Source organism: Mustela erminea, chromosome 5 (genome assembly GCF_009829155.1).
Source record: "Mustela erminea isolate mMusErm1 chromosome 5, mMusErm1.Pri, whole genome shotgun sequence".
Classification (NCBI taxonomy): domain Eukaryota; kingdom Metazoa; phylum Chordata; class Mammalia; order Carnivora; family Mustelidae; genus Mustela; species Mustela erminea.
This window is the reverse complement of record NC_045618.1, coordinates 103,080,701-103,104,503: the sequence shown is the minus strand read 5'-3', so window position 1 is coordinate 103,104,503 and position 23,803 is coordinate 103,080,701. Positions and strand designations below refer to the sequence as shown.

Genomic DNA, 23,803 nt, shown 5'->3' with positions numbered 1-23,803 from the left:
GGTGCTGCTGGAACAACCCATTTTTGTCCCTTTCAGGGCCCCTTTTTGCGGACAACCCCCAACGTGCTTTGCGGGCAGTTCCTTCAACTGTATCCATCTCCCCCTCGATGCCCATCTGGCCCAATGCTGTCATTTTGATCATGTAAAATGCGTTACGAAAGATCATATGTGGTTCTTTTTCTGGGAACGCTCTCTCTCTCTATAGCCTTTTCCCAACTCCATCTGTTGAAGGAGTGCGATCTGGAACTCCTCACAGGGCATCCTGTGGACCAGGAACGGTGCCCTGCCACGGTCCTGCACAGGAATCAAGGGAGGCAGCAGCCAGCTAGGGAACCACCACCGTGCATTAAGAAGAATGAAATCCCAACATACTTTCTTTGCTGTCGATATCCTGATATGTCTAGAAGGGTTTTCCGAGGGAAAGACCGAAAGAGCTTCTGCACCTGCTGTTTCCATGACAACAATCTTTTTTTCTGAGTCTCTGTAAATGCCTGCAAAAACAAACAGGACTTTTTAATGGGTGGCGCAGCCTGGCATTACAGGGAGGAAAACGCAATTAATAGGGGGGACATCAGAATCTCTGCAGCTGCCTTTGCTTCACCTGCTTCCCACCTGGTCCAAACAGCAGTCAGTTTCACTCGGGAGCCACCTGTACCGACAATTTAACATTTGAGGTGCCTGGTTAAGTATGTGCATTAAGCTTTCGACGACGTTTATTTTTGGCTGCATTTCTGGCAGATCTGTACTCATCTTCGCCTTCTTCCTGACTCTACTCTGGACTCTATAGATTAACCGAGAATGAATAGTAAAAATGGATTGTTGTATAATCTGGCTTTTTTTGCAGGGCCCCCTACATTTTCATAATCAATGGAAATGCTAAACCACTCCAAAAATCAATCAGCTTGATCGTGCGTGGTCTGCAGGCTTTCAAAAAATGGCACATGGTCTCCGCTATACACTACACTACACTATACTATACCATAGGCCAGGACTGGTGCACTGGGGTTTTTGTAGGGCACGGGGCTTTGCTGAGAAATCTCCAGTTAAGGGGCCCCATGCCTTACAAAAAACTCCAGTGCACCAATCCTGACCAAAACTTTTCCTAAAGTTTAAGGAAACAGGTAGATCTGATGCCTTTTCACATGTTTTTAGTAAAAGTGGCACTGAGGCTTGTTTTGCCTGCTTTATAACACACTGTCGTCTGTATCACATGTACTTTTGTGTACCCTGAACCCTGGGCAGTGACTTTACGGGAGTTGTGAGTCCCCAAGGTGGAGACGCTCAAATCTGGGATACAGAATCCCTTAAGAAAACTATTAAATGCAGATTCCTAGGTCCCTTCCCTGATTTAATACATCTGGACAGGAGTCTAGAGGATGTTTGCAGCAAGTGCCCTGGTAATTCCATTGCCAATGGAACATGGGCATGTGGCATTCTACATGGGTTAAGGGCCTTACATTCAATATAGGAATGTCCTGTCAGGTGCCTAGAACCATGGTCTACAAGCTGTGGGAGAGCCTGCAGCTCTGATTAGCAGTAACTGTGATAGAATACCCGTATAGTTTTATCAATAAGACATGAAATCCTTTAAGTAGCAATAAACTATAACTTAGAGTAACAGACTATATGAGTCTTTCCCATAAAGGAAACAGATTCCTTAAACAGAGAAAATATGACAGCTTAATTTTTTCCAGGTGACATTTAATCTTTAAGGACTTAAACACAGGAGAGCTATAAGAACAAAAGCAAAAGATGTTATGTTGTGAAAAAATTACTGACTTGCAAAAACCCATTCCCCCTGGATGACCTCAGCCAGACGCCTTTAAGGATCTTCATCAAGGAGGGCTACCCAACTAAGGGACTCCATGCTTCCTTAAAGAGGTGAAGACACTGTGCAAGGTACATGGTGGGTTGGTCTCACGGTTACACGGTGAGGCCACGGTTCTACTTTGTGGTCCCTTCTCATTTGTTGGCAACACTTGGTGAGTGTCCAACTATACATGAATGCCTCTGAAAGTCTGAAAGGCAAGCATTTCTACTGGCCGAATAAAGAAAGGGATAGATAGATTCTGCTTTTGACTGGCTTCCTCTGCCAAAGGTTGAGTGAGAACACAGGATGCAGAGGTGCTGATCTAGATGACTTGGGGAGGAGAGTCCAGCCCAGCTGGTCGGGGGAAGGCTCTGGATGGATATGGGCAGGGCTTGAATCCCTACACATTCTTATGCAAGTTCCTTTACCTGACACTCAGTTCCTTTGAAAAACCCAGGATACTATCTCCCTCCAAGAGATGTCGTAAGGGTTAAATGAGATAACACATGAGATACACTTAGAATACTTAGGACATGCCTCGGCTTAGTAATGAGCCACTTAGAACTGCAGCTGGGAGATCCTCTACTCAGGTTTTTGTGGTCACACAGACCAGACCTTTGGTGGTGGTATATGAGTGTTTGTCACATTTGGCATTCAGCAATCACATTTAGCCCCAATAAATGACTTCAAGTTCTCAAAACTACAATACCAAGCTGGTCTGGAGCCAGCTTGAAGGACAGCTAGCCTGAGTTTCCAAGGGACAAAAGAGGAAATGGCTCACTCTATAGACAGGCCTTCTAAGTGCTTCCAAGGACACCAGTTCATACAGGACATCTCCCGTGGTGGCAAAGACCGTCCAAGAAGATGGAAATGTTTATACCCCAGCACCACCCGGAGAAGTGAGCTCATTCACTCAACACAGGGCAACACGCTCATTTCGTTCCAGGCTGCAGAGAGGACTAAGGCCCCTGTCCATGAGTGTGGTGGCCACTTCTCAGTCTTGGAGGCTGCAGCTGGGAGGCCTGGAGAGGAGCTAGAGGTCATGGCTGGCAATAAGGGATTTCTAAAAGCTGGTTTGCCTGTATTTGCCTGAAAAGTAGCCCTCCATTGTGGGAGCTCTTCTGCCAGCTGGGATGGCTGACACCTCACTTCAGCCATACCACTGGCAGCTCTGGCTTGAGTTGATATCTTCCTCAGGGAGTGGAGAGGAAAGAAGCATCCATACAACACACTGACACAGCCAGTCGGCCTCTTCCAAGTCCTCTGTCTCTGTCAGGGCCAAACCAATGAGTCTGTCTGGACGAAGATGGCTAGGATGCACCCTACAACTTTCGTGTAGAGTTAAAGGGCTCATAAATGGGCAAAAGCTCATCTCCACAGAACCTCCTTGGGATGGCGAGGAGGCAAGAAGCTGGGGATTATAATCCAGGAGATGAAATTCAGAACTTCTCTGTCCTCTCTTCTGTTATTCTACGGAGTTGGTCCCTTTGTCCCTGGGGAGGAAGGAAGGTGTCTAGGTTTGGTCAGTCCGCTCCCATCCAGTCAGCTAAGGAATGGCTTATTTGGGCTGTGAAAGGGAGTCCTGTTTCATGGGGCCCAGGTGAAATTCAGCCAGGATGGAGACTGTCGTGCCTCCATGGAGCCTCACAGGGAGGGAGTGTGGTCCCCACACAGAATATAGCAAGCCTCTGCAAAATTATTCAGACATGTTTCCTCTTTCTTGAACTAAAATAATAAAAGTCTTGCACAACATTTTCCCTTCCAAGACAGAGTGCAGGCCCCCTCCATCCTGACATGAATGCAGGCAAGCAGACATGGCATGAGCTCTACTTGGCCCAGGACTCCCCATCAGCCAGAGGTCCCTCTACTGTCATCGGGGTCTCTTGCCAGCAGATGAGTCTACATGGCACCATCTTTGCATTTAATCACTTGGGCAGGCAGCGAGGAAAAAACCAGGAGTTTCTCTAAATGTTCTAAGGAAATGAAAAGGAGAGCCAGGTTGCCCAAGGAGGGCATGCATGATGGCTGGAAGGTGAGAAGGATCAGGCCCAGTTTTGGGGCTGGCGGGATCCAATTAGGAAGCATGAGCATTGTCCAGTGGAGGCCGCTGGAGGGCTCATTACTTTGTCTTATGGGCAAGACAGAAGGTAACTTACAACTTGTTCTCCCGTGTCTGGAAGGTTCGGCGTGAGCATGGGCGTGGAAAAACATGCAAGGTTCTAGTTTGCTTTATTAAAGTTTAGATCATCCCCTCATCAGTGCCCTCCAAAACCCACTCCAAATGTTCTCCTGCCCAGTAAGACACAGGGGAGTGCTCCCTCCTGCTTATGCAGTGAGTCTGTACCACACCAAGACTCGGCTTCCCTTTTGTGCCTAGCTTGGAGGCGGTTCCTCTGAGGCAAAGCCATTTCCGGCTCCTGGTTTGGTGGTCTGGCTCCTTATCTGGGTTCTGCGGGATGCCAGCACAGCCCCAGCCTCACATGTGTGATCACCCACCCTCCTTTAGTTTTCCCCGCTACCCTCACACCATTAGCTACCTAGCCAGGGACAGGGCCTAGGCGTTTAATAAAGATCTATGGAATGAATGAGTTCTACAATTCTTTAAGTGCCCTTGCCTTCTCTTCTTCCTCGTGCTTTTTGCTGGCCGAAATGTGCCGTGTCAGGACTGAAAACACCAAAGGGTGAGTTGGTGGTTGAGGGGAGGGACGCATAAGAATTTGCACTGCTGAGAAAGGAAATAGCAGAAAGGAGAGTTTAGGGGATTGTGGGGCAGTGGCTGGGAAGGAAACCCAGAAGGAGACCGTGCTCGTGAGCAGTGGGTAATCAGACCGTGGAACGGTGGAGGGCCCAACGAACTGGCCTTGGACAGATGCGCCTGTGTGGCAGCTGGAGGGTGGGGACAATGTGAGTGGGATGGTGGGTGAGGGGGCTAGACCTCTGCCCTGGGTGTCTCCTTTCGCTGGGGCCCACCGCACTTCTGGAGCTCTGGATGCCAACCCAGCAACTGTGAGCAGACTTGGGGGGGGGCCTTTACCATCTTATTCTAACATTAAAATCCAACAAAAGGACCTCAGTGCTCTTAAACGTCTCTAAAGCCTACACTGTGATTCTTGTCTCTGTGACTCTTTGGAGGGGGTGTTCCCAAAAAGCCACTAGAGTCTCGGGTCTGGGGCACACCCCCTGTCTGCACATGCACCTCGTGGCAGCCGGCCAGGCAGGTGGTGTCCCAGCAGCAGCCCCCAGGACCTGCCCTGCTCCATCAGGGAGATGGCGCTCACACTGAGTCTAACGGGGCACAGCTCCAGCCTGCCTGGGTCCTCTTGCCAAAGGACATGTGGCTCAACACGATTCCCATAAAAATCACAAATCGAACCACATGGAACATAAACACAAACACATTATTTCTTTTGTACACTCCCCAACCCTCCCCCAAGTTTCCCTGAGTCGAAAGGCAAAAATTTTCAACAGAAAAATTTTAAAAGACTCGAAAACGCCAAGGCAAGGTGACAGGGCCGGACATTCCCACCTCAGGCTTGGTCACTCAGGGATTCTTCTAGAGCCAAAGTTTCTCTCAGGCATTCACCCCCACATCAGAGCTCTATCTAGATGAATTTCTAGACACCACCGTGTTACAAGCTGTGCTTAGGTTTGAAACCATCATAGCTGAGTTCTGCCTGGGTTTTATTTATGCTTGTCTAGTCTTCAAAAACAAGTTGTTGGAGACCCAAAGGATCACATCACAGAACCTCTGAGAACCATTCCTAAGCAATGAGAAAAACAGTTTTGTGAAACCCATTACTACTCACCTCATGAATTAGACATTTGTCTATGAGCTGTAAATAGGAACTTATATTTTCCTCATCAGGTCTGGAGACCAAGAGCTGTGTGCACACTGTGAGTTAAAAAAAAAAAAAACAAAAAAACAAGAAAGAGAGCAAGAAAGAAAAGATGAATTAGAAACATGTATAACCATTCCAACCTCCAAGATCTGCCCCTGATTTCCTTTCAGGACCAGTATTTTGAGAGGTATGTGAGCCTGTGGTTTTACGTAAGGTTCACAAAAAAGGCCAGGAGGCTCCTCATTCCACTGAAGTCAAAGGCTTGGTCGCCACGGGAGCCCTCGCCTTGAGAAGCCCCTTCGGTTAATTCCAGGCATACCATTCTATATTAAGCCTTCTGCAATCCAGCCTGAGACAGACACTCTGGGAGAAGAAGAATGCAGCCATATCCTGAGCCCTCTCTCAAAAAGAGGCTCCTTTTGAGAAGGGAGTTCAAAGGCATCAAAGACCGTGGACATCATCAGAGCGCTGTCTCCATAATTTGATGAATGAACTGCGCGCCTCATTTGGGGGCGTGAAGCTCTGGCACATCTTCTAGCACACAAGGTTTGTGGGCACGCACACGAGCAGGACACCTGCTACTCGGTTACTGGAGGGTTATTTTCTCAAAGCGGTAACACACTTACACACATGTTGGTCCACCCACACACACAAGTAACTGAAGTAATAAAATCAGAGAAGGGTGGGTTCTGCAGGTAGGGCACATTGCCGCTCACCACCCCCCCGCCCCCTGAGCTTCCCACAGCCACGCTAGTATGGCCCCTTCAAATCTCGTCCTGGAGGCTCTGATGCTCTGATCTCCATGGAGGAGTTTTGAAGGCCATAGCACAGGTGGTTGGACAGAAGATGTCCATGAGAAGGGAAAATGCCTTACACTCAGGTAGACCATGCTTGAAACCTAGGCATCATGATTCCTTTCTCCCCCTAATTCTGCATACCCACTCTGTTGCAGAATTCTGCAAATCCCATTTATACCCTATCTTTGCACAGAGACTCCCAGTATAGCATTGTTTGTACTAACAAAAATTTGGAGACCATCTCCATGTCCGTTCTCTGGGGCCCTGTCAAATTATGCCTTATGGGTAACAGTGGAACACGGCATGCAACCTTGGAAAAAGAGATTGGGTGGTGCTATGGTAGTGACAAAATACTTTAAGTATACAATGTAGAAATACAAGCTGCAGAAAAACATGTAAACAACACTTGCTTGTGGATAAAAAGGATACTCGTGTGCTTGTCTAGGACTATTAGGAAGTTTCTGGAGGGGCAGTCCAAACCTGTTTAGAGTGGTTACCTCTGCGGGGGAAGAGGGTGGCACTTGGGCAGAGAGGTTATTTTTCACTTTCCATCATATTGTTTCATTTTGAGTTTTTATGTTGAGCATGAATTGATTTTATAATTTATTTGAAAGTAGCCAAAGTTTAAAAAGAAGCCATGCCAGAGGAGTTTGGGTGTCTTGAGGACAGAGCCCACCATGGATGACTCAGGCATCCACCCCCACACGTATCTTCACCCTTGGGGTCATCCATTCTAATCCCCCACAGCAAAGAGCCCACTCGGGGGTGGGAGGTCAGGACTCTGAGGCGAGTGGGGGGAGACCAAGGACCCACCCTGGCCATCAAGCTACTGGCATCTCCCCTCAAAAGGATATCACAGGTCATCTCTGAACCAGATTTCTATGACTGGACATCTTTATTAGGATGTGTATACACCGGGAGTTTCTCACTGCACCTGTAAGACTCAGGTGTCCATTTCTTTTGGTAAAAGCTTGGTTCTTGAAAATGACTGGACAATCAAGAAAAAATTGTTTCTCCTTCCAAAGGAAATGTACGGGCATTCACTGCATTTTTAACATAATCACATTTTCTCGTGCAACACCGCATCGAGCACAAATTCTTCTAGCGTTGGGACTTTTCAAGGATAATCACGTAATCATGGTGCCATTCACGGGGGAGGCCCAGGGCAGTCCAGGTAGAAAGGGTTCTCTCACCGAGAGGACCACACGAGAATTCTATCCCGCCCTCAAGCAGGCATGAGGCATGGCCATGGTGCCAGCCAGGCACAGTCTCCCATAAGGGCTGACTTCCACACAAGGGCTGATTTCCGCCCACAGGCCCAAAGGCTCCACGAGCACTCACCCTACCAGGTGGGCCCAGCAAGTCCCGGTCTGAGGGAGTGGGAAAGAAAGGGGACTGGAGTAAGGAAAGGCCTTTGGGGATTAGAGGGTCAGAGTTCAGATCCAAGTGACCACCTCTGAACTTCACTCTCCTCGTCAGTAAATGGGCAAATGGCCTCTACCCCGACAGGTTTATCCAGCACTCTGGGAAAGCTTCTCAGGGACGCAGGGCTCTCTGGTTAGTGGTGTTGGAGGTGGGGGGGAAGAGGCGGGAGGTGTGAGAATCAGGCTCTACCTTTCCCCATGACACGTGTGAACTGCCCGGGGAGATCCCCCTCCGGCAGCGGGGCGACGGCCAGCTCCCCATCACAGCTACTCAGCTGGTGTGGCTGCAGACCCCCGCTGGCCCCAGCCGAGGTGGTTGCTGGGACCCCGGTGGCCGAGGCACTGTCTTTGACATCAGGGCTCTGGCCCTCAGGGCCCATCAGCGAGGGCGGGTGCGGGGCCTGGGGCTCCCGGCGGCGAGCCTCGGGGGTGGTGCTCGGGGAGCTGTAGGCCTTGATAGGAGTCAGGATCATCTGGTGCAGTTCCTGGAGTGGGACGCGCAGGTTGCCCCCCTCGATGATGTCCTGGAGGGTCAGAGGGAGAAGACCTCTGTTAGCGGCAGGAACAGGGGAGACCCAACTGGGTGCCTCCCCTCCCCTGTCCTGAGCTGTTCCCAGACAGGACTCACAGCTGCTGACCCCCTCATCGCAACGTTTTTTGGAAGTGCAATCACTTTAATTTTATCGTCCTAGGATTAGCCCAGGTAGAAAACTTGGAAAATACGGATAGGCATATCCGTATTTGCAGCACCTATAAATCCCACCAACTAGAGGTGATCATTAAAAGGATGTGGCACGGGGCGCCTGGGTGGCTCAGTGGGTTAAGCCGCTGCCTTCAGCTCAGATCATGATCCCAGGGTCCTGGGATCGAGTCCCACATCAGGCTCTCTGCTCAGCAGGGAGCCTGCTTCCCTCTCTCTCTCTCTCTCTCTCTGCCTGTCAAATAAACAAATAAAATCTTTAAAAAAACAAAAACAAAAACAAGGATGTGGCACATTTCCTTCCCTGGCTTCTTCAGTGCATTTCTAGAAAAAGCATTTATATCATCGACAGATACAGACTTTAGGAGCTGTATAAGAAAGCTGGGTCACACGGTAACGTCCTGTCCTGCGTATGATTTGTTGTGCAGGAAGGAACCTGTGCACTCCCACCTTCACTCAGCCCCCAACACAGGCATCGCGGGGCAACAGTGAAGGACACATATCGGCTCTAGGGCCCGGCGAGGGCAAAGGCTGAGGCGGGAGCCTGCCGGGAGCCTGCCGGGAGAGTGTGAGGCAGAGCAAGGTGGTCTGACATAGAGCCGGATGGTGAGGGGAGAGGGCAGGAAATCAGGTCCAAGTTGCTACCGGGGCCTGAGCATAGAGGCATGGATGCTGGAAGGGTTTCTAAATGAGACGGGACATCAGGGAAGTTTTTGAGCAGGGGAGTGACACACTTTGGAAGAATCATTCTAGAGAGAAATATGTATAATCTATGTGTATAGGATACAGCTGACCCTTGAACAACGTGGGTTTGAACTCTGTGTGGTTCACTTACCTGCAGATTTTTTCAATCAATATGGTGCAGTATTATGAATTTATTTTCTCTCACGATTTTAACTTTTTCTACTCTCTAGCTTACTTTAAGAATACAGAATATAATACATATAACATACAATATGTGTTAATCCACTCTTCTTGGTATCAGTAAAGCCTCCAGTCAACAGTAGCCTATTAGTACTTAAGTTTTGGGGGAGTCAAAAGTTATACATGGATTTTGAACTGCACAGGGGGTGCCTGTCTACCCCATGTTGTTCAAGGATCCCCTGAAGTTATCTATAATATATAAAGGGCTTTATATATTGTAGAATATAGTTGGGTCCTTCTGTACCTACTGTTTGATTTACTGGCCATTATGTAGTAGAAAAGGAGTGAAAGTGGATTTTGATTGACATTTATCTGTGGCCCCGAAGCTCACGGAGGCACAGAACAGGCTCCAAGTCTGCAGGCCGGGGATCAGGTCCTGGGAGTCTTTTGGGTATGGTGAGCAGCCTGGCCCTCTGACCCGCTGCTGTCCCAGTGCCTCTGCAGCAAACCTCTCCCTGGGACCCAGGAAGGACACTGACAATTGGAGCCCTGATTACTAATGAAGCACTTGGTCTTCTGAGAGCCCCGAATAGCAAGGACGTTGCTGTAAAAGCCTGAAGCACGAGTACCAATCCAATATTCCTGGGATCCTCTCTTACCAAGGAAAATTGTTGGATGATGTCAAGGAACACAAACCCACGGAACACAATCACGTCTACATCCTGACTTCCCAATCGGTCAATTAGAAAAAGGAAACCTGGGGATGAGAGGCTTGGACAGGCAACATTTCAGTTCTAGGCAGTAGACCACCAACAGCCCAGCCCCGTCTTTGGAGGGAACCTGCTTTGCTCAGGACGCTGGAGGCAGAAGCTTAGCTGAGTTGGCACTCAGGGTTATCGAGGAAAGTGAAATGTTAAGTAGCCATCAGAATTGTTTCAGTCTTGCTCAGAGCTACTGTCCAGCCTATTTTAGAGGGGATGGTCCATTTTTCTTTTAAAGAGGAGGGTTTTAGGGGTGCCTGGGTGGCTCAGTGGGTTAAGGCCTCTGCTTTCCGCTCAGGTCATGATCCCAGGGTCCTGGGATCGAGCCCCTCATCAGGCTCTCTGCTCAGCAGGGAGCCTGCTTCCTCCTCTCTCTCTGCCTGCCTCTCTGCCTACTTGTGATCTCTGTCTGTCAAATAAATAAAATATTAAAAAAAAAAAAGAGGAGGGTTTTAGAGTCTACTGCCTTCCTTGTAAGCCTGGCAGATATGGCAGAAGTTAAGACTAGCCTACTGCCTGTGCTGGCAAGCCTGATGTGGGAGCCTGGTGGGGCTAGGGTGGGGCTGGGGGGTGCTCCTGATCACTCCCAGTTGTCCTGCTGCCCGGACTGGACCAGCCTCTTCCAGAGTCTAGGGTGCAGCATGCAAATGGTTCCTTGACTTTGGACATGGTGATCCACCTGGGCAGGGTGTATGGAGCTAACCTAGCTGACCCATAGCAGAAGAACACCTGTTGTCTTTCCCAACTCAATTGTGTGTCAACTGGGGAAACCCTGCGTCAAGGTCCTCCACTTCCGGCCAACTGCGTGGCTGGCACCTAGGACATGGGGGGTTCTGATCTTGTCCCCCTGACTGAGCCAGGGGAGGGGGAAAGGAGAGAGAAGGGATGAAGCTTCCCCCAGAGTGAGGCTGAGTAGGCAGAGCTGGCCAGCCTATTTAGGAGATCACATGCCTCCCAGCCACGCTACCCGATGTGCCAGTGACCACTGAGTTGACATTTTGTCACCTGCCACCAAGCAACCCCCGCCCGCTCCTGTCACCTGCCAGAAGGCTTCTGTAGTTACTCAGTGATGGAGGAAGGAGATTCTGATTATGCTAAGAGAAGAACTCCTAGAAACAGGAAACATACAGGTGCCCCAAGTTCAAATCTCATTTTATTCCACTGGAGACAACCGCCCCAGAAAGGAATCCATAAACCTAAATGAATAATGACGGATGCTCTCTGTAAAATATCTTATCAGGAATCATGAAGAGTTTTGTTTTGTTTTGTTTCCCACCCACAGCCTTCAAACCAGTGTCTCCAAGAAAACACCTGGCTACCAACAAGTTAACAATGCCCTTTAGGCCAGCCCCCATGGGGTTACATGTATGACCCTTCAAAATCCATTCTAGAACTTAACACTCCATGCCCAGGTTGGGAAGGAAGCTAGAAAATGGCCCGAGTGGGACTCACTCCAGTGTCCTCAACTTGCTATAGGAATTAATTCTGCATGTTGACAAAAATAGGGAACCAACCCAAGTCTCTATTGATCCTTCAGACAATAAATATAATCCTACATTATAAACACAAAGAGGCAAAATGAAGCTGTCTGTTCACCTATGGGCAGAGCCGAGGAGCTCATGGCAGAGCAGGTACCATGAGACCTGTCCCAGCGCTCGGCTCGGGGGTCACAACTCAGGGCTTACATGCAGGAAAGGGAGCTACTTGCCGACCCACCCCTTGCCTGGCTTTCTTAGATCTTGGAAGAAGACTGCTTTGGAAACTTTCACAAGGCTCGTGATGGCAGCAAGGGGCAAATCACCTGGAAGACAGGACTCGGGCAGCCAGCATCCCAGCACTCACACACTGTCCGTGGCCCCACCCTTCCCCCTGCGCGGGAAGCCCTGGACTTCTCATGCAGGAGACAGCAGGCTGGCATTGGCTGAGACCCGCTCCCTCGCCACCTTTCATTCACCAGACCCCAGCTCAGCCCTACCGGGAGCCATGACCTAAAGCAAATTCAGCAGAATCCTCGCCCTAAGATGCTTACTGTTCCTGGGCCCATACAGTGTTAGCATGCTGCTGGGACCCGGAGCTGTGGGAACACAGCCCAAGTGTATGTGTGTGTGTGTGTGTGTGTGTGTGTGTGTGTGTGTGTGTCTCCTTTCTCCAGGCCAGGTTCCCAGAGAAGGGTCCACCTTTCACAGTTTCGGAGTGAGTTGCAAAAAAGACAGTGAATGAAAAGCATGCGGGAACATTTTTAGTATCAGAGATCAATGAAAAGTCTGTCCCAGCGACCCATCTGATCTCCCCTTTTCCTTTTCCACCGGACATCTTTCCCCGATGACCTTCTCACCCATCCACACTCCCTGGCTCACGGGTTTTTGCTGTATCCCTCCATTTCCTGGCGACCCTCCTCACAGGGGCTACCAGTGACCTGCCAGTGGCTGATTTCGGGGGGCTGGGGTGGGTAGTGTTCAGTCCTCGTGGTATGGGACACATTCAGGACCCCTAATGGGATTCCCTCCTGCAAACACTATCTCTGACCCTCAGGGCAGCTCAGCCTCTGGCATTGTTCAGTCCCTCCATCTTCTGGTGCTCCTCAGGGTCTGTCCTCAGCTCTTACCACTCAACACACACTTCTTGGAAACCAGCTGCCATTTACACACAGATGAACCACAGTGAGTCTTTCAAACCCTTGTGGACTCCAGCGTTGTGCTTCTGGCCACTAACTTGCCCTTTGCGCCGCAGTGTCCCATTGGCACCTCAGACAATCTGTCCAGCTGACCTCCACTTCTCCCGCCCTGGCAACTCCTCCTACATTTTGTTTCCAAACGGCACGACACCCAGGCCAATGCCCGGACTTCTGCTAAATGACCTTCCTTGTCCCTCTCCACCTTCACGCCCCCCCGCCTTAGCTCAAGGGACCACCAAGGCTGGCTCTAGGCTCCTGCCGGGTCTCCAGCCCGTGCCGGCCCCTCCATGCTCTCCCTCCTCCCCACGGCAGAGTGCTTGGTTTTATCCCAGGAAGCCCCCCACCCCGCCCCTGCCACCAGCCTCGGCGATGGCGCCCATCACAGGGGATTGTGAGAGCACCACAATGTCTGTGTGACATATCCATGTCGCAACATGCATCTGAGCTCCGCAAAGGCAAGAAACACGTATTTCTGTATTACTCACGGTTAGTCTCCGTGGATGGGGGTAAATCTAGTCCAAGGCAGCTGCCTAGTACGTATTCAGTGAGTGAGTGGAAGTGCTCTGGACCTAGAGCTTACCTGCAGCGACTACTGATTATGAACTAGCCACGGGCGGGGTCCCAGCTATCTCCTTAGAAATCTCTGGGTTCTATGTGAGGTAAGAATGCTGTCGGCAGGGGCCTGATGACAGCATTTCCAACAGCATAATCAGCTCGGGACATCTGGGAATGCCAGAGAAAGGGCTGGTGCGAGTCTGTGGGAGGAGACCTAAGTGGCAACACAGTAGGGACAGCTCCCTCCCTCCAAGAGCAGGAGGGCCCTGGGGCCCAGAGGAGAGAGAACAGAGGCGAGGGCCTGAGTCCTCAGTGGATGCAGGATCCCTACCCCCAGGCCATCATTTCCTGAAGGGATGAGTATACCGGTGTCTGAGATCAGGCGTTCTGAGGCAAGGTCAACGCGTTGGTCTGAAACACACACAAGCTTTCTTCCCCCAAGATGTCAAAATAAACTCCTTACCGCTTTTCTCTTGGCCATTAGCGGCCCTCAGACTTTGTGTGACTTTTGTCATCTTTTTAACAATTCCCATTCCAGTGAGCCTGGCAGAAGTTATTTTTGTGGAATTAATATTATTCAAGGTGTGAAATGGCAACAGGCTTCTCAAAGGCCAGGCAGAAAGTGAGCGGCATGTCAGGCCACCTGTGCCACCTTGCTGCTCTTGTGTTTCCACACTGAGTTGGCCCAAGGCCACAGGGAGTAGAACAAACAGCAGTTCCGTCTCTGTCCCTCAGGTCCTTGTGTTTCCTCAGTGACAGCGTTCCTGTGAGTTTATGAGGAAAGCTCCAGAGATAAAGGGGGCTGATCCCTCTCTCGCCTAATACTCAGCTGTCTAGTCCTTGGGCAGAACACTTCCTGGGCTTTCTAACCGAGACAGAGAAAACTGGCATTTTCATGGTCGACAACAGAATGGGTTCTTATATTAAAGATGGCAACAATCACTCAGTCAGACAAACTGCTTGGTAAATGAAACAGAATTAAGAATAGCCTTGGTTTCAGTCAGATAGGTTGCTTGTCATCTGTGATTCACTTTAAGGACAGGCCTCTCAGTACGTACGTGCATGTGAGTAGTCTCTCCCTGTCTATCTATCTCAAGGCTTTCAAAGCCACCTTCCTTATAAAGTTATATATGCATATTCTGTAAGTATATGTTACTTTATATTTTATGAGATATGCATTCAGGGTAGCTTTATATATTCTATGTAAAATTATACCCACACATCTTTGTAAATCAGTTAAAAAAAATCCTGTTGCATTATAAAATTTTTACGTGCTCACAGAACTTGTGTTAGCCCCACCAAGCTCCATACTTTCTTCCCTTCCAAAGGCACCCTGGGATTGCGAAAGGACATCACTGCTCAGGCTGTGCAGGGAGCATGTGCCTACAGAGCTCCCAGCCCACCAATCCCAAGCACCTCCCAGCAGCAGTGCCTGCACCAGAATTCCAGGTTGGGGCAGAGGCAACACGGGAATGAGTCTTGCTCTCTTTTGCCCCTCAGATGAAATCATAAAGTCACCAAATCCCAAAAATGATATTGGTATGAGGGCGATGTCTGGATACAAAGATAGGAAGAGAACCTGTGTAGGCAGCAAACAAAAAGAGACAGTGGCAGCTGATAAGTGCTTATCACCCCAGTGATTCTGATGCCTTCTGTTGAAGCCAGAGTCTCCCGGGATGGCCAGTCACAGGCTGCCTGGACCCAGGGAATAAGTACATGGCAGTGGTCAGGTTACACAGGAGTGTGGATAACCAGGAAACTTGACTTTAAAATCCTTTCATTCTTTTTCTGCCTTTGGTAAGGAAACAAGGTGAAAAACTCTGCAAGGTATGTCTACCCGTGACACCTTCAGCTGAGACTTTTCCCATCATGGCGGCAGAGACACGCCCTCCCCTGGCCGTCACTCACCCTTTCCAAAGACTTCAGGAGGTTTTGTCTTTCTTTGAGCTTCTGAATACTGATGACAATTTTGTGTCTTGCACCTTTGGTAACATTCTGTAATTAAATAAAAGTTACACTTAAAAACATATTTTTAAGAATCAGTTTAGAGACTCCTGGAGGCTATTCAGTACTTCACTGTCTTCTTGGTTCCTACGTTTGTGGACTAGTAAATATCCATCAGTCCCCTCGGTCACAAACCTCTCCTTACTAAATGTTCTAACTACATCTGGCTATACATTTGCCTGTGTCCCTTGGCTGTGACCTTTAGGAGAGAAAAGAGAGAGAAAACTAGAACAGCCAATTACCCACCCAGCATAAAATTTCTTGTCTTCAATGATCATTTTAAAGTTATACACTCTTCTCTGTATTTTGTCATTTCGTTCCCACCCAAGGTTGCTTGAAGGTTCCAATCCCATACAGAGCTTCATTGTTTTCTCAAACCTTTCCTGGGTTTTCCCATCTCTGAAGTCTGGTAATGGTTCTCACCAGGTACCGTACGATACAGGGTAATTTTTGGCAGTTTACAGCTCATCTTTGGTCTCCATAAGGAAAACAAGAATAGAAAAGAACCTAAAACTCTTGTTCAGTCATCACTTGAGCTAAATGAGGAGGATTCACAGTTAGGGTTGTGGATTTTGTCTTAACGGTGTGCAGTGGTGAGCCCAAGGATTTAGTTCAGTGCTTGTTGATTAGAGATACAGCAAAGTTCCAAACAGGAGGTCCTTTCTTAAGTCAGGTCTCTAAGGCAAACTTCTGGTGATTTCTTCTTACACCGACTCATAGGATTCCTCTTACAGAAGGAAAAGATGGGAACATCAGAGGCATCTCCTTCAGAGATATTAACACTCGAGTGATAGCAAAACTCCTTCTCTAAGATGAAGTGCTGAGGGCAGATTTCTCTTTAGCCCTGACTTCGGGTTCAAGTGAATTAAATTACTCTGCATGCCTCTGGCTTTGCCCTCTCTGTCAATTAGGTCTTGTTTTTTCTCAAGTCAAATAACTGAGGACTTAGATTTTTTTTTTTTCTTAACTCTGACCCAAATAGCAAAAAATGCTCTTAGAAGTAGGTCTCATCAATCCCTGGGATTGATTAAGGAACAATCAAGAGCTAAAAAGCGGTGGGAGAAGTGTTGGGAAGTTGAAATTAGTGCTTTTCATTCTCTTAGAATGTACAGTGACTTTGGGCTTTGCCTTGCATCTCAATACTGGTATTCAGCCAGGCCTGCAGAGGTTAACTGAGGGTACTGATGATGCAATGGGAAACCAGCATCTGCTGGGAGGTAGGAGTTGAGAGCAGTGTTGCCCCAAAGGGTACAATCTCCTCTTCCTGCGAAGGAAATATTATTAGCCTGTTCAGACATTTAATTCTTTTAAATCATTGCTCAAAAGAAACTGAGGTCAATTTGAAACATGCAAATGGCATTTTAAATAAGGGAGACAAAGACATCAGTCAGATTTATTTATTTGAGCACAGCATGCTAGGAAACATGGTCAGTTTCGGGGGGCCGGTGACTGGCCTAGCCTTTGGCATCCAGACTTGGGGCAAAGATGCCTGAGAAGGAAGGGAGAACTTTGTTCTTTTATGGCACTCAAAAGGGAAATGAAACCAGAGACCTGGGGTAATCCCATTCTCTGCGTCAGTCCCATGTTATTCAAGGTAGTTAGAAGAAAAAAATGTTTGGCACCACTTACTCTGATCTCAACTATGTCCAATCTGACCATGTTCTTGGAAAAGTGCTGGGGAAGGTCTGAGGCATGACTTGGTGTTTCTAATTACTAACTACTAGAAGTTAGCTGATTTCTTATCAGACTGGACAACAGACAACCAATCTGTCATAGTCCAAACAACCCCTTGTCCCACAGATGGAGGGAGGGGGCAGGAAAAGCAAGGGCAGGGACCCAGACTCTTTGGGGCCTTGGTCAGATGTTCTTTCTAGGCCACTCTACCTTGAACTTAGAGCATGCATCTAGGTATTACCTTTTTCATACTCTTTCTCACTGAGCCTTATTTGCCTTCCAGTTATCTGTTGGTCCCCCACCTCCTACTGGACGCTGAAGACAAGAACTCAGCCTTACTCACCACATAATGTGGGCCAGCACCTGGCAGTTCCTAGAACAAGGCAAGCTACTGGGTGAGGATAGGTATGGGTCCGAACAAGGTCTGTCTTGAGCTGGAACTTCAGGTTCCACCTGGGGCAACTTCTCAGGGAATGGTCACCTGCACCCCTTACCTGAGCCTCCAGCTGGCACTCGGTAAGGGCCATCATTTCCTCGTAGGTCATCTGGGAGAAAAGCGCAGCGTACTTGTGCAGGCGGAGACTTTTTAACCAGGCTGGAACATCTGCAGGGCAAGGTGCGCGAGAGATGGGGAGAGAAATTGAAAGGGAACAAGAAGAGATGACAAAAGATGTGGGAATAGAGAGAGGACAGGAGGGTGATGGTCAGAGGGGAAAAAAGAAGAAAAAACCCTTTATGTTACTACTTGTTCAATTCCATTTTGGCAACAAATTATGGACTTCGAAGTCTTGGTCTAGCCCTGACATTCCCACTGTCAGGCTCCCTTCTTCTATTTTAGACTAGGGGTTGCTACGTTGGGGTCCATGGGCTGCAGGGCATATAGGAATTCCCTAGAATTATATCCCAATTTGTAAATATAGGAGTATTTTTCTGGTCAGAGGTCATCCATAACTTCCATAAGATCCTCAAAATGGTTCATGGCCAAAAACATGACAAAAACCACTGCTTTGGCCAGACTATTTATTACTGATTTGGAAAGAGGTGACTTAGATTGTTAAAACTACATAGGATGAGGCTTCCTCTCCAAGATTTCCTTTTAGGTTCAGTGTAGCTATCCATGTGTTCCTTCTGCCACTTCCACAGAAAAGAGCTCACCCAGGCAACCCTGAGAGTCCATGGGTGGAGTTGCTGTCATTCTTAGCCTAATCTTTCTTCTGCCTTTCTCCACCCCAGCGGGAATAAGGGCATCCTAGACTCCAAAACCATTACTCCTGTGTGTGTGTGTGTGTGTGTGTGTGTGTGTGTGTGCGCGCGCGCGCGCACGTGCGCACACACGGTGACCATTTCTCCAGGCCATGGAATGTGTCTGGATGTGTCTCAGACCTTTTCGTTGAATATTAACCACAAATATACCAGGACTGGAAAGGCCCCCAAATTGGCTAGATCATAGGATAATAGAATCTCCAAAGCATATCTGAAATAAGCCCACGTTTTGGATTCTAGAATTGGAAAATTAAATAGTAACTGCATCAAGATCCATGAGAATTATCACCTTGCTAAGTTCAACCAAAACAAAGCACTTGCCCCTGCTCTTTTAATTCAGAGTTTTTGAGCAAATAGGATCTTTGAGAATTCTTTAGAATCTCCTTCCCCCACCCTTCACCCATTTCACAGATGGGAAAGTTAAGTCATTGTCTAGGTCATGGAGCAAGTATATGATGAAATGGGGCTAGAACCAGGCCTCCTGCCTCGTGGCTTTTTCCTGCCTTGTATCAACTTCTTGTGAGAGGAGGACCACACAGTCCATCAGTGGTAGGGCTGGGGAAACAATGACATCAAAGTACTTTGAAATGTTAAAGCACTGGGTAAATGTTATTCACGTCTCCTATCAAGTATTATCCATTACTAACCATGTTGATCACAAGATGCTATTGTGCCAAGTGCTTTATTCTGAGGCACTGACGAACACCCAGAGTGAGTGGGAAACTTCCAATTTCCAATTTTTAAAGTAGTTAACTTTGATTGATGAAGAAAACTGGCCCACTGTGTAATCAGGCCCAGCCCCCCCACAGAACCTGACCTAGGCTTATGGAATGTGGGTATTTGATATCTCCCCAAATTCAAAGATTATAAGGGGAGGGTAGGCCTGGTAAGGTTACCTCATGACCTGCCATAATGTGAAGGCTGAAGAAGGGGAACCTATAGAGAAACAGAACTGGATATCCCCAATGCCTTTGGAAGAACAAACTCAGTCATCTTAGGCAAGAAATCAATTTGATTCTGTGCTTCTAGGCCCTTGCTTCTACCATGACAAGCACAGAGTCCCTCTGGGACCATCAGGAACCACAAAGAGGCAAGGCTTCCCCAGGCACAGAGTACCAACTACTTAAGTCCTTCTTGACTCAAACTGTGGTTGCATCGATTCCAGGCCCTGCCAGCTCAGGTTCTGGTACTTTCCCTCCTGCGGCATCCTGGACACATCTTACCAGACTTTATTCTCCACCATGTTTTTTTGTTGAATCAATGCTGATCCTTCTGCAATGTGAGCAGCAAATAACCACAGCTCCAGCTTTGGGGCCAGTGACTTGTCAACGCTTTGGCATCAGGTTTCATGTTGGCTACTCACGTCTTTGAAAAGTCCCAACTTGCTGCTCAGAAAACTCAGTGATCATGATTCAGCAAAGTCTGAGTGACCCCATGGCACACTTGGGCATAATCTGTCACAGAGTATGGAGCATCTCATGGGCCGACTTTTCACCGGTGCCCTAGTGTTATCAGGCAAAAGCCACTCATGGTAAAACAGAATCCTGAGCTACTAAATCATTCAAAAGAGTGGGTATTTTATAAGCCAAGAGGGCAATATGGTGTTTTGAGAGTTGGGGACAGTAGGGTATAAATCTTGACTCAGCAAGACTAGCACTCCAGTCAGTACCAGCTCCTTTCTATAAAAGATTTGGACAACTAGAATTCCTGTCAGAGGGTTGGAAGAGCCCGCCTCACCCATTTAGTGAAAATGTGGGCCAGAGGGAGTTGTCTTCCTACCAACTTCACAACATGGTGAGTTAGGCCTTCTGGAGAATTTATTTGTGTATATCTTCCTGGTAAGCACCCATTGGCCACTGTTCCCTGAGGCAGGCACATGTTGACTCTGCTTGTACAGCAAGTGTCTCCATGCCTTGCTTGGTGTTCCATGCTTAAAGAGCTCTCCTTCCTCAAACATGAACAAAGAAGAGAAAATCCCAGTTCTTAAGAACACAGCCTATTAATCTTTCACCCCCTGCTTGGAGACAAGGCACCTTCTTTTGCCAGGGATTAAAACAAAACTCCTTTGAGAGGGAAAAAAAAATCAGAGAGGTGTGCACCCGCACCATTCCACTCCTCCCAAGCCAGGAATCCCAATAATTTGGATGCTAGATTCTATTAAGATGCTACCCAGAGATGAAGCCTAAATGAAAGTTCAGATCCTTTCCCATGGTCCAGGTGCTACAGGTGGATGCAAAGCTGAGAACCATCTCATATAACCTCAGACATTGTTTCTTCATTCTGAAGAGCTATGGCTACGGTTGAACAAAAAAAACAAGTAGGGATGTTTCTCAAAGGTGCTGATACATGATTGGAGGCATGCATGCCTCCTGGGCTCCCCCCTCTAACTGGCACACAGCCATTTAGCCTCCACTGGGCTGCTTCTGCTGGACTTGCCAACGGAGGTCCCAGACTAGAAAGTCACTCTCTTACGCAGTGTGAGAAAGATTAAGATGCTTTTGCTATATGCTGGATTGACTTCCTTGCCACGTGTGAGCATCCTGATATTTGCCCACTCAACCCTTATTGAGTGTTTGAGGGCCAGGCATGTCCCTTCCATAAAAGAAATTTTAATCCAGAGAGAATGACTGACTCAAACAATACATTTATAACAGTTGTAGAACAAGTGCTAGGTTAACTCCAAGTTCTAGGCGGGCACAGAACAATGAGCATTTTGATTTCCCTTGGGGAGTGAGGGATAACTTCACAGTAGGAGCAGCCTGAAAATCACTGGGCAGATCACAGTGAGGAAGCCTCTCTGGAAGCAGGAACAGCATATTAGCAAAGCACAGAGCCAAGAGAGCATTTGGGGCCAAGCAAACACTTGGGTGGGTGATAGAGAATGGCTAGTACAAGGTGGAGCACACAGGGTCTGATGATTGAGATCCGTAATGCTGAAACAAGGAGGGTAGACCTGGTCTTTGGTGATGAAGAACTGCTGGAATCTGAGCAACAGAGGCACAATCCGATGAGGATATTAGAAAGATGATGGCTGTCCATGTAAAGGCTGGACTGGAGGATGTGGGAATGGAGGCCAGGAGATGAACTGAAGCCCTGGGAGATGGCTTGGAAGGGCAGTGGCAAGGAATAGGATAAAAATGGGTAGTATCTGAAGATCAGAGAAGAATAGAGGAGCCACAGATTTGGGGTGACAAGGGAGAAATGATGAGGTCCACTTCATGTCTGCTGAATAACACTGCCTTTGAGCCATCTAGGTGAAGAAGTCGATAGGACAAGATCTCTGAAGAGAGGTCTGAACGGGAGAACTTGTCAGCAGCATATGGTGGTAACTTTAAGCCATGGAAGTGGTAAGATCAGTCAGGGAAAGAACATGGAGTGAGAACAGGGGTGATCCAAGATAGAGCCTTGGGAGCATGAGGTATTTAGGGGAAGGGATGAGAAGAGAAGCCCAGGAAGAAAACTGGGAGGACAAATCCAAAGGGTAGGTTCTGGGAGAAAGTATCACCATTCATATGCAGATGGTGGGTCCCCAAGCACCATCCTTCATGAAGTCCTTTATTGTCCAACTTTCATGAAGCTCCTTCTAGATCTTGCTGCAGTCCACAGTTGTTTATCTCCACATGGCCATTTTTGGTAATAGCGTTACACTCAATTTTTACATGCTCTATGTTTACCTGCTGGTCTTTACCAATGGATTCAATTTCCAATTATGTTGGTTTGCCACAGAGAAGCTTTGTGGCACGTACAACAGCTCACACAGAGGCTGGGGTCCAATTAGAACCTGAGTTGCTTTTTTCAAATGTTTGCTGCCAGAATGGCTGCATATACCATTCAATGGGCCATGCATCAACTGCCTCACAAACAAAGAGGCTCCACAAGAATGAAAGATGGAACAATACTGCAGAAGGGCCCAATATGGGAAGACTTGTAAGGGCAGGGAGTAAGGTGCCACTGGAAGAGAGAAACATGAACAGCCTTGGTTTCCACAATAAGCCTCACCCGTGGTTGTCCTGGTACCTGCAGACAGGAGAGCAACTTCCATTCACCACAGAGAGCTGAGCTACTCTCAGACAACTCTCTCTCTCTCCCCAAGATACAAGCGCATCCTTGATCTTTGAGGGAGAGAAGAGGAAACCAGCTGAGGGTAAGAAGAGACGTACTTTTCAGTGTTGAAGTGAGAGGGCAAAGATTCCTTTCAAAAATGAAGCAGAAGTTCAGGAACGGCATCAATATTATGGAAGCATGTCTACTTTTGGTCAGAGTGGAAGGAGCAGCTCAATGCTGCTCCAGCCTCTGAGCAAAAGAAAGACACGCCTTGGTTTCTGATTCTTGGGAGCTGAGAGTGTGTTCCTCAATCCTGGGAAACATCTGCTGTGGCCTCCAAGAAGGGCTCACCTTGATGGGGAGCCTGTGTGGATCTCAGAAGGAATGGTTTGAGTAAAATACTAACTTAGACCGTTCAATTACAAACACAGGAATTAAATTTCTCAATGTTTCCATGAGCTGTGACACTCCTAAGTGGTGTTCTACATGCAGCTTGTTTTGCGTCATTAAGTGGCGGCTGGGTTCCATGTGGAAAGCTGCCCTCCCCAAGCCTGCACAGTTCTTCAAGCACCACAGCTGAAGACTCATGCTTGGTAAGGAATGGTGATTAAAAGACTTCTATCTTTTAGAATTTGGGGGAATCCTGAAACTTTGCAAAGACAACGGGCCTCTGGCCTACCTGAGAAAAGGGGGCACAATCTGAGCCCATGAGGACCTGCCCATGCAGGATATAGGCTGGCATTTGAGAATAAAGAGAGTGAAGGGAATTTACTAACTCTTGGCCTTCAAGTTAGATGAATTCAAGACAGCATCTAGAAAGTCAATATTCAGAACATGGTGGCTTGTTCCCATGAGAGCCATGCTGAGAAGAGTCCCGGCCACACTCCCAGCCCATCACTCACACCCTTATGACCCTAGAAATGCTGGATTCACCACTTTTCTCACAAAGCTTTATCACAGGGTTCTTCATCTTAAAAAGGATCACACTTGTCAATAATTTTTCTAATCGCATTCTAAGAGAGGCAGAGAAGTTCAAAGGTTTACATTTCAAAACCAACTCGAAACCCCAAACTGGCTACTTCAGAACAGGCAATGCATTTCCTTCACTGTGAGTGAAAAACAGTTTACTTCAGTTTCATTGAAGACACCCGAGAAAAGGCAACCACGCCTATACTCCCAGTCCCTGGTTCCCTCCACTCTTAACTGCTAGGTTTCTATCAAGGTAACTGGAGCCACAAGTTTCTTTTGAATCTGTATGATGTCTGAATACAAATAATGTAACAATTTCTATTACCTCCATATTTTGAGCACCACACATCATAAGGCAACCCAGTCAAAGTCCACTCCTGATGGTGAGGCTGAGGCTCGTGTCAAGAGAAACAGCCCCCGACCTC

General features: G+C 48.0%; 1 protein-coding gene across 5 annotated transcripts in view; it reads right to left on the bottom strand.

Moving 5' to 3' along the window:
* SAMD4A (sterile alpha motif domain containing 4A) overlaps window positions 1-23,803 on the bottom strand; it is a 208,160-nt gene that overhangs the window by 22,115 nt on the left and 162,242 nt on the right. For 4 of the 5 annotated variants that reach the window (XM_032344267.1, XM_032344268.1, XM_032344269.1 and 1 more), the window contains 5 exons: window positions 17,597-17,706; window positions 15,333-15,419; window positions 8,061-8,394; window positions 5,617-5,702; window positions 373-491 (listed from right to left, as the gene is read on the bottom strand). In XM_032344267.1, the coding sequence (XP_032200158.1) occupies window positions 373-491; window positions 5,617-5,702; window positions 8,061-8,394; window positions 15,333-15,419; window positions 17,597-17,706 (736 nt within the window). Of the gene's footprint in view, window positions 1-372; window positions 492-5,616; window positions 5,703-8,060; window positions 8,395-13,354; window positions 13,461-15,332; window positions 15,420-17,596; window positions 17,707-23,803 lie in introns of those variants that run through there. The other variant, XM_032344271.1, reaches the window with a different exon arrangement.